Source organism: Leuresthes tenuis, unplaced genomic scaffold (genome assembly GCF_036924035.1).
Source record: "Leuresthes tenuis unplaced genomic scaffold, fLeuTen1.0.hap1 SCAF_5, whole genome shotgun sequence".
Taxonomy (NCBI): Eukaryota; Metazoa; Chordata; class Actinopteri; order Atheriniformes; family Atherinopsidae; genus Leuresthes; species Leuresthes tenuis.
In genome coordinates, this window is record NW_027325359.1 from 29,115,793 (window position 1) to 29,125,245 (window position 9,453).

Sequence of the window (9,453 nt, forward strand, 5' to 3'; positions counted from 1 at the left end):
AGCCCCTTCTGTCTGCTCCTGCAAGCCACCTGCTTGACACAGAGATGAGATGCAGCATGAGCATAACTATGAAACTGTATGAGCAAATTTACACACTACAAATGTGTAACTTTTAGTTTTTGAACTTTAACTCACCTTCGACGTCGACGTTTGGATGAAGATTAAATCTGCATACATATGTCGAAACTGTTCTTCTTCAGAAGAGCGAAAGAGACGAAGGCCTGTTCAAATTTGATTGTGTGGCAGGCAGCGTTGATGAGTTTAGTCACCTGCTGGTGACGTTCAGTGGTAGGTTTTTAAACAACTTTAGGGTTTCTTCTCGGCAAATTTCAAATTTTGACTTACCCACGACTTACCCATAACTTGCCCTGCATGTACTTTTACTGGGTTATGTCGGACCCTGTATTGCTTCTCTTGCTTGGACAGAGAAAAAATTTAGTTTACTATGTGTGCGCGAATTAGATGTGGAAAAAAATTGAAAGATTGTTTATGAAGCTCTGAAGAGCAGGAGAAGCAAGCAAATGGCTGTTTGAGTTCCTATTAACATCAACACTTACATTCACCATGAATATTTGAATGACAGATGTTTTTTCTGTTGTAGTTCCATCTTCGACCCAGTCTAGACCACCTGATACACTTGATGAACTGCAAACATCAACAGTTGACGGTAAACATAATGCAATACTGTTATTTTAATCTAATGTTGGGGTTAATATGTGGTTGTTTTTTGTATTTTTTTTAAATATTTTTCTATTTTTTCCTCCCAGCAGCTGTGAAGAGGAAGACACCTGTGCCCCTACCAGCAGAGCTCTCATTCCTTGTGACAGAAACTGCGCGCTCAAAAGACACAAGAGCAAAGAAACCGGAGTCATTCACAGGTATGTTTCCACTAATATTCCATAACACATCTGTTTGATGCACAGGTCAGTATAATTTCAATAAACCACTTTAAAAATTATGTTATCACATAATCGTGCTTAAATCCTGAATGAATACATAACATAAAGATGGCACTTCTTTTCAGATCCCAGCACAAGTGCTACTGGCTCCTCTGTATGCAGAGCACTTACTTTTAAGGAGAGTAGTAAAGATGGTAAGTATAGAGAGCATGTAAACATTTTTTTGTTTTTCTTTACTCTACTTTAGCAATTTTACTCGTTCAGCCTAAAAATGTATATTTTCTTTCTCTTTCTTTCTCTTTGTTAAGTCTCTAATTACTTTTGTGTCATGTCTGTCTTAATTTTTCAATGGTAGTTCCCTCAGGAGAACCACCCATCCCTGTGCCTCTGCCAGAGCGTGACCATGACATGAGCAGCTGGAACTGTTCACAACATCAAAAACTGTGGATGAGGACAGAGCTTCAGGATCTTGGACTGTGGCCTGGGTCTCGCCCCGTGCGTAACCCAGGGAATACGATTTCACTGTGGCGTCTTCCTCCACAGCCTGAACTTATCGATACAGTGGCTGAGCTCCCATCGCCCAACTTCCACCAGCTCCATCCATTTTTCATTTGGAAACCTGAAAGCAACATTATGGGTAGACTAAGAAATAATTACATCCTTCCGTGTCTCCATGGCTGCCCCCGTCCACAAGTGGTTTCTTCAGGTGTGGGCAGGCCTCGAGTAATTGTTGGCTCCAGTGGTCAGTATTATATCTTCTCCTCACGACTCTGCTGTAAGGCCTGTCGTAGGAACTGGTTTGCTGACAGTCCACGATGGCTTGAGAAGCTACCAAAACGATTTACAAACCTTCTCCCTGCATTTCTCACTTACAAGAAGGCAATCTGTAAGTCCGTAATGGATGAGCTGAGGCGCTCTGGCAAGTCACCCACAGACATGGCAAAGCAAGTGAATGAGCTCATGCATCTCAAGTATGAGCGAGCTCATTTGGCATATCTGCATGCCATAGAAAGCGTTTGGGATGCTGAGGCTGGCGTGCATGGCCAGAGGACAATCGGGCAGTTTCTGAGGAAGAAAATAACACCCTATGCTTTTGGCAAATATGAGGATCCAGATGGCTGGTGTGGCGTCTTCGTTTCTGGTTTCTACCTAACTGACTGTTTAATCAGCGAGTTCAGACATCAAGAGCCAGCCATGTCTCAGTTTCTGAAAGGCACTTTTGGGCATGTGCTCAGATCTGATCACACCCGGAAAGTTGCAAGAAAAGTAACTTTGGCATCTGGGGTCATGTCCAGTTACGCTATCATGAACGAGAACTGGATGATAGTGTCCTGGGTGATGGTTCAGTCGGAATCTGACAGGTCACTGGAACCCATGTACAAAGGGATGGCCAAGAGGTACACTGACGCCGGAGTGGAAAAGGCAGGATACCACTGGGTAGACAGGTGAGAAAGGTCATCTTCTCTTTTTACTGCCTTTTAAACTACTATGTTGTGCTCGTTATGGCCTAGATTTTAGCAACATCAAGTTAGGGTAAATTATGTAGCATATATTACATATTTGCATCTTTCATTTAGGGATTGCTGCGCTGCATTTAAGATGCCAAACACCATCCCGGGTGAACATCTGGACTGGGATGCGTGGAAGACTACCCCTTCCCACATTGCTGCAGCAACCTCTGGTGACCTGCAGAACAGATGTGCCTCACGAGCCCATTACAACTCAGAAATTGTTGTCAAACTGGATTTGTTCCACTGCCTGAGGCGCTTTTCCCAGGAGTGCACGTCGGAACATCATCCTCTTTTCAGCACTTTCTGTCAGCTCCTCTCTGCTGCCTTCTCTGTGGTGGATCAGGAAGACCTCAAAAGGCTCCAAAAAGCCTATGAGTTCTGCAACATCCATCCAGCTAGTCCGACAAAGCAGCATGTACGCGAGCACTGCAGGACTCAGATACCACAGCCCATAGAGCTGTTGGAAAGGGTTGAAAAGGTCATTCAACATTTTCACCTGGCCAAAGACCCAAATGATGTCCTGATGTACAAGCCGTCAATGCTGAAGACGTGGCGTATACAGAGGGTGCACATTCTCCGCGGGTGTTTGAGTGACCCTGAGCTGTCTGCGGGGATAATGTACAGGTATGGTGGAACTGTCCAGCTCAACCATGTACCTGGAGATGGTGCCAAAGTCCCACTTTGGATCCCTGTGCGAGGTACATCACAGCAAGAGGGATACCATTTCCACCAGGCCCAGTGGGTCACAGGGACCCATGTCTCCCCTGAATTGTTCCAGGCACAGGGCATGACAGGTGTGGCACGGTGGAACTTTCAGCGGCTTGTTGACCTCAAGCAGCCAGATGTCCTCCTGCCTGCTGTATTTGATCCAGCATTAATTGCTGAATTAAATACCACATCAAAAAGAGTGACGGGGCAGGAAAAATACCCAGCACTTCACCTTTCAGCAACAGACACTGGAGAGAGGTTTGGCCTTGAATACCGAGAGCCAGACTGCCGCCCAGTCCCTCTGGACTGGGAGAAGCACAGAAGCAGAAAGAGTGAAGAACAAGTTGCTCTTTTGCCTCTGTCACTTCTGCAGACACCCACCCCCTCCAGAGTCCAAGCTCCAGATGTGGTCCCCCAGCTACCTTCAGGCATGACATCTGCCAGCCATCCCCTCTCTGCTGGTGCTCCGGAAAGGCAGGAGATGCAGTCGGAGAGCAAACAGGAACTTCTAGCCACTGCCGGTAAATGAACAAAATTGTTTAGACACATTTTTTCGTTATATCACGGCTGAATAACATGAAACTGAGAGACAATAATTGTTTTTTTTTTTAATTTTGTTACAGAAACTGCAGATGCTGTACCTCTACCGCTGAGATCCTCGCCAAGGAGTGCCCGTATTGGAAAAATTAAAACAGGTGGACGGGTCTTTGTCTTGGATCATTCGCGCTGGACAGCACCAATGACAGAGGCCATTGATGGGTTGCTGCAGAAATTTCATGGACAAAAAGACATGCTGAAGCTTGTGGATCAGCAATATGCAGATCTGGTTTATCGGGCTGCCACAGATCCCAACAGCTTGCTTCACCCCACAACCAGGCAACATATCTCTCGATATATAAAGCACCGGGCAAAGCTTATAAATGCCAGTTCGTCTCTGAACACAAGCCCTGAAAAACTATTGGAAACTCAGCAGCTGTGGCACTCTTTGACTGAGGGGAGTAAGACTGCCAGTGTTCCAGTTGTCACCATTGAGCCTGTTAGATTCAACCCTCCAGCAACTTCTTCGCCCACACCTATGACACAAGAGTCTATTGAGAAGATTGTGCAAGACGTTTTAAAACAGCAGCAGCAACAGTCAGAGCAGAAGCAAAGACAGACGAAGAACTGTCTCGCATGTGGACAGCCCAAGTCCAGATACGGGACTGATGGATCCTCAGTCCATTATTTCTTTCAGCAAGGGCCCGTGCGGTATTTCTACTGCTCTAAAAAGGTGCACAACATCTATGCTGCTGAGGGTCTCTCTAACCCCAAAATGTCTTTTGAGGATTTTTCATCCACTCAGTTCTTTCAGAGGGAGCTGGAAGACACAAAGAAAAGAGTGGAAGAGAAGACAGACAAAAAGAGAAAAAGACCCGACTCACAACAACCTGGCCGCCTTTGCCGATTCTGCCGCATGGTTCTCAAACAGGGACCAGACAGCCCACATATCCACACGAGCTTCCCTGGACTGGCAGGGAAGTACATTTACTGCCCATCAAAAGTTCATGCCCTCTATCAACATAAGGGTATGACCAAGGAAATGAGCTGGAAGGACTTTTGCAAGTCTCCTTTCTTTGAGGAAGAAAAACAACGATGGGTACAGGAGAAGAAAAGATAGTTAAAAAGTTGTTTTTTCTAGATGGTCATCAGTTGTTTCTGTTCACGTGTTTACTAGGCCTCTAGATATGGAAATTCACATATGTAAATATAAAGTGTTATTTAAGTTTAATTTAGTCATAGTTGAAGATTTAAATTGAAATGAGCGTTAAATGTTTCATAATATATCTGTATATATCTGTATTTGTTTATTCTGATTCTGATTTATCGACATGTAAAAAGTATTTTAAAATGTTTGTGCTGAGGGACCTGAGAACAATTTTCCATTGCAAAAATGTTAGCTAAAATAATAAAAGTTGAAGTGCACAAAACTGTCTCTTGTATCACTGTTAAGCCTGAATATATATCTATGAATAGATATATATACAGAGAGAGAGCTGATAGATATTAACATCTATAGCTTTTGATTGACTAAATCATATTTCCAATAGTTTATAAATAATAGACCACCACTATAATACAATAAATGATTAAAATACTAATAAAAAACCAAGAGAATGATAAGTACAATTATTAAGAAAGTGGGATTCACATTTATTGAATCAAAATAGCTGTTTGTCTTCAATAACCAATACGAGGTCATTAAATACAAACAGCTAATTTGATTCAATAAATGTTTTGGTTTGTCACAGATGGGATTTGAACCAGGGTCTCAGCCATCATTCAGAGTTTGGTTCAGAACCTTGGACAACACCAAAATGCTGCAATTTCATTGGCTGTCACTCTGTTACAGCTATTCGCAACTGGCCCCCGCGTGGCAGGCGAGAATTCTACCACTGAACCACCAATGCTTAATCCCGCCTTCTTTTTGCCATCATTTTTTTGCCCCCATTCCCCGTATGTCCGAAAGGATTTCGCTCCTTTCGACACCTACTCTCTCAGTGCATATTTCTCCTCAAACCACAAACCGAAGCCTGGCTTCTATTCTTATACTAATTAAATCTCACAAAAAGAGCTAGCTGCTGAAAAAACATTTATCACAAGTAAAGAAAAGAGTTAAAAATCTTATTTGTTGCTCAGTGAAGTGAAGAATCAGATTTTAGAAATACTTTGACGGTGACAGGTGTTTAAGAACAAGCGTTTTTTTTAATTATCCCCGGTGAATTTGCTTTTAAAATATAGTGTGTAATGTTTAAATGTATGCTAACATATCGATAACTAGCTAGCTATTGTTAACTTTGACCGCACCATAAAATGTAGCTAAAGTTTAACATTTGAATAAAATGTAACGACAGTTGAATGTGTGAGGTTTATAATTAGCCTATTTCCGAAGTGGACACTACGAGCTTATTAAATAACTATGCTAATTAGCATTTTATTGGCTGTCCGAGGTACCTGTAGATATCGTCACAATTGTCGTTTTTCTTAAATAACCGCACCATTAACCTTCAAAGTGTCCGTTTGGTTTAATTTTCCACCCGTAACCTGCTGTCACACAACCCCAAAACAAACAAACCAATGCAGCATAAAGTAATTAAAACATGACTCACCCTGGCGGAGTTTTCCAAACTAACATTGCGACGCAGCGGGAGACAACGCCGAAGAGGCAACAACCAGCGACCTGATGTCGACCCGAGCAGCATAGTGTCCACTGAACTGTTGTAATGACGCAGTGATTAACAAGTAAAGTTAACGCAACCAAACGCACCACGAACATATACTTCCGTTTGATCATTTTCAAAATAAAATACGACACTTTTCACTGTTCCTTTTTACCACTACACTATACAGCTAATTTGGTACTTAATTAAATAAGTCTGAAGTTACATATCTTCACTGAAAATTAAACTACTTTTTAGTTAGAACATATCAAACTCATTCCTTTTGTAATAAGGTAACATAATATAAATGTAGCTTAGTTACATCGGGATGAAGCGTGTATGACAGTTTTCATTGGAGGGAAAGAAAGCCACATCTGAATTTAGACATGTGACCTCTCCAAAAGGAAAAAAGGGAACCTAAAAGGCCCCACTTACTTTTTTTAAAGGTAACAAAATTATACAAACGGCACTCTGCTGGCTGTTGGAAGTAGTGGCATTCAACTGGAAAATGCACAGAGATCCGTGTAAGAATGACAAATTTATTACCATATAATTTTGAATAATGAATAGCTGATTAGAAAGTGTGTAACATCATGATTGATGGAGACTAAAAACTTTACAATTGTGTTTAAAGAAGGACTTTGATGATTTATTTAGTTTATTTACTTTAGATTTTGTTTCCAACAATGTTATGTTCTATGTAAAGCAATTCAGTGACCCAGTTGTTGAACTGTACTCCATAAATAAAAAATTCTTGCCTTGAATAACGACACAAATCCACAATTAAATGTACTTACCAACTGCTGTGCCGCTACTGAATTACACAGGGAATCATCTAAAACTACCTGATCACTATTAGTGGAGAAATTACCGAATATTCTGGCATACAAATATGTGAGAGAAAGTAAAGATAATACCACACAGTGTGACATCACTTAATACTCGAAAAAGTCTTTCGGAAAGACACAAAATGTTTTGTAAAAGGCTATGCTTTATGTTGATCACCAGCATCACCAGTTTCCGGTCATTCCTGTACGAGTCACTGTGAAAAAAAAAACTACCACCGGAAGGTGGGGCTGTAGGTCAAGGAAACGATACAGAAAGGTGGGCTCAAAGTCTCTTACCGGGGTCTGAAGTTACAGGTGGTGGCTACACCTTCTCCTGTCCACATAAAGTAAGTTAATCATTTGGTAATTTCTTTACCTTTAGCTATAACCTGACGTGTCGTTTCGTTGCCATGTTGAGGTGCCAGTTAGAAGTACACACAGCTGTTTTTTATGTGCTCTGCACCCGTATGCGGTGTGAAAACACAGTCAGGTCACGTAAACCCTCAGTCTTTTCCAAAATCGTTTTTTAAAATTCACTAATCGTACAAACAACATCGCTCTCTAATACATATATCCATGACCCATATATCGCCACGGATTAGTGTGGCCCGACATTGATTTGTCGCCAAAATCAGATTTACCTGCTTTAATTTATTTAACTTCTTTGCCGATATTAACAACAAGGAACTAAGAGTTTGGCAGTAATAAAAATAAAAAGTCATCTTTCACTCAATGTTCCGTTTCTGTGTAAGCAAATGTTATTTAAAGTGCCGTGATTATGAACGTAGTTTGGTGGAGGGAATCTGTGCTAGAAAGCTGCCAAAATAGTCACTTGGGACAGTTAATGACTGTTTATTGTGGAATCCCAATCACTACTGTTTTAAATTTTAAATTTTGTTGTCATGCTAGGTGATATGCCCTCTGATAGGCCATGTACCCCGTAGACCTGCCAGCTGTGGGTGACACTGAGCTGAAATCGGCATCTGAACATTACCTTTCTTCTCTGGATGCCAGATCTTGCCATAATGAGTGGTTTCAGTCATCAAAGACCTCAAAGGTACCATAACAGCTTTGTATGACTTTTACTAATGGTCCTCAACTGAGGAAAAAATAAAGAATGAAGAGCTTAACAAGAAATTTGTTGTAAGACGCTTTTAATTACATCACAGTTTAAAATATCTGAATGTTAATTAATTTCAATCTGTGTTTTTCCCCTAGAACTCAAAGATAGTCACATTTTTTACATGAGAAACAACAAGCTTAGAATTCAAATATTTTATATTTTACATTATAATTAGCTTAATTATTTACCTGCTCACCAAGAATGCTGCAGTTTTTTTAATTAGTCAGTTAAATACTCGCTCATTTTATGCAAAGTACACATACACAAATACAAATAATACACTGTGATTTGGTATTAAAGTCCAGATTAAATTATAAAAAAAATAGTTTAGGGAGGTTTTATTGCTTCATTATAAATCAAGCTGTTGTCTGGAGATCACAAGGTGCTTTTTTGTTTGTTATCTCATGATAACAAAGCTCTGTTTGGTGATAACCTGTCACTCACCTGTTTTTATCATTGGAAGTTCACTTGCAGTTTGATAAAGTTAAAGAAACAATCATTAAAATATAGTGTGTAATGTTTCAATGTATGCTAACAGAACGATAACTAGCTAGCTATTGTTAACTTTGACCGCACCATAAAATGCAGCTAAAGTTTAACATTTGAATAAAATGTAACGACAGTTGAATATGTGAGGTTTATAATTAGCCTATTTCCGAAGTGGACACTACGAGCTTTTTAAATAACTATGCTAATTAGCATTTTATTGGCTGTCCAAGGTACCTGTAGATATCATCACAAGTGTCGTTTTTTTTAAACAACCGCACCATTAACCTTCAAATTGTCCGTTTGGTTTAATTTTCCACCCGTAACCTGCTGTCACACAACCTAAAACAAACAAACCAATTCATGTCGTCACTACGTTTTTCGTATCTTTCCCCGTCATTTCCGATGTCTTTCATGGACTTTGTACACAAGTAGAGACTTCTCAAGTTTCCAACAGTAAAAACTGCAATTTGCTTTCAGAACCAGTCGTAACATTAATGCTCAGACAGTGGGATGCAATTACTTTCTGTCGTAATTTGTCCACATTTTCTTTTAACATCCAAAGGACTTAGATAGGTCTTTTTGTCTCTTATCAGCTGTCAGCATGGACAGAGAAAAAGCACAAAAGAGTTGCATTGGCCGGGAATCGAACCCGGGCCTCCCGCGTGGCAGGCGAGAATTCTACCACTGAACCACCAATGC

The 9,453-nt window shown here is 40.7% G+C and overlaps 3 protein-coding genes and 1 non-coding gene across 4 annotated transcripts in view; 2 read left to right on the forward strand and 2 right to left on the reverse strand.

Moving 5' to 3' along the window:
• ldhd (lactate dehydrogenase D) overlaps positions 1-6,397 on the reverse strand; it is a 36,074-nt gene extending 29,677 nt beyond the window's left edge. Inside the window, exon 1 of the mRNA XM_072386586.1 lies at positions 6,265-6,397. Within this exon, the coding sequence (XP_072242687.1) occupies positions 6,265-6,357 (93 nt within the window). The 5' untranslated portion in view covers positions 6,358-6,397. The remainder of the gene's footprint in view (positions 1-6,264) is intronic.
• LOC140306498 (uncharacterized) lies at positions 451-3,238 on the forward strand. Its single transcript, XM_072385112.1, has 6 exons — positions 451-667; positions 768-878; positions 1,025-1,093; positions 1,264-2,344; positions 2,477-3,108; positions 3,189-3,238. Exons 1-6 carry the CDS (start codon positions 577-579, stop codon positions 3,236-3,238), a joined length of 2,034 nt encoding a protein of 677 aa, XP_072241213.1. The 5' UTR covers positions 451-576.
• LOC140307618 (uncharacterized) lies at positions 3,541-4,799 on the forward strand. The gene is made up of 2 exons (XM_072386585.1): positions 3,541-3,639; positions 3,742-4,799. Exons 1-2 carry the CDS (start codon positions 3,549-3,551, stop codon positions 4,773-4,775), a joined length of 1,125 nt encoding a protein of 374 aa, XP_072242686.1. The 5' UTR covers positions 3,541-3,548; the 3' UTR covers positions 4,776-4,799.
• A 2,985-nt stretch (positions 6,398-9,382) lies between the features above and the next one.
• trnag-gcc (transfer RNA glycine (anticodon GCC)) lies at positions 9,383-9,453 on the reverse strand. Its single transcript has one exon. It is a non-coding gene; the product is annotated as a tRNA-Gly (tRNA).

Coding starts and splice junctions, on each gene's coding strand:
- LOC140307618 (XM_072386585.1), top strand. CDS start 3,549: ATGACATCTGCCAGCCATCCCCTCTCTGCTGGTGCTCCGGAAAGGCAG. Junction 3,640..3,741: donor GGAACTTCTAGCCACTGCCG/GTAAATGAACAA, acceptor ATTTTGTTACAG/AAACTGCAGATGCTGTACCT.
- LOC140306498 (XM_072385112.1), top strand. CDS start 577: ATGACAGATGTTTTTTCTGTTGTAGTTCCATCTTCGACCCAGTCTAGA. Junction 1,094..1,263: donor TAAGGAGAGTAGTAAAGATG/GTAAGTATAGAG, acceptor TAGTTCCCTCAG/GAGAACCACCCATCCCTGTG. Junction 2,345..2,476: donor GGATACCACTGGGTAGACAG/GTGAGAAAGGTC, acceptor TCTTTCATTTAG/GGATTGCTGCGCTGCATTTA.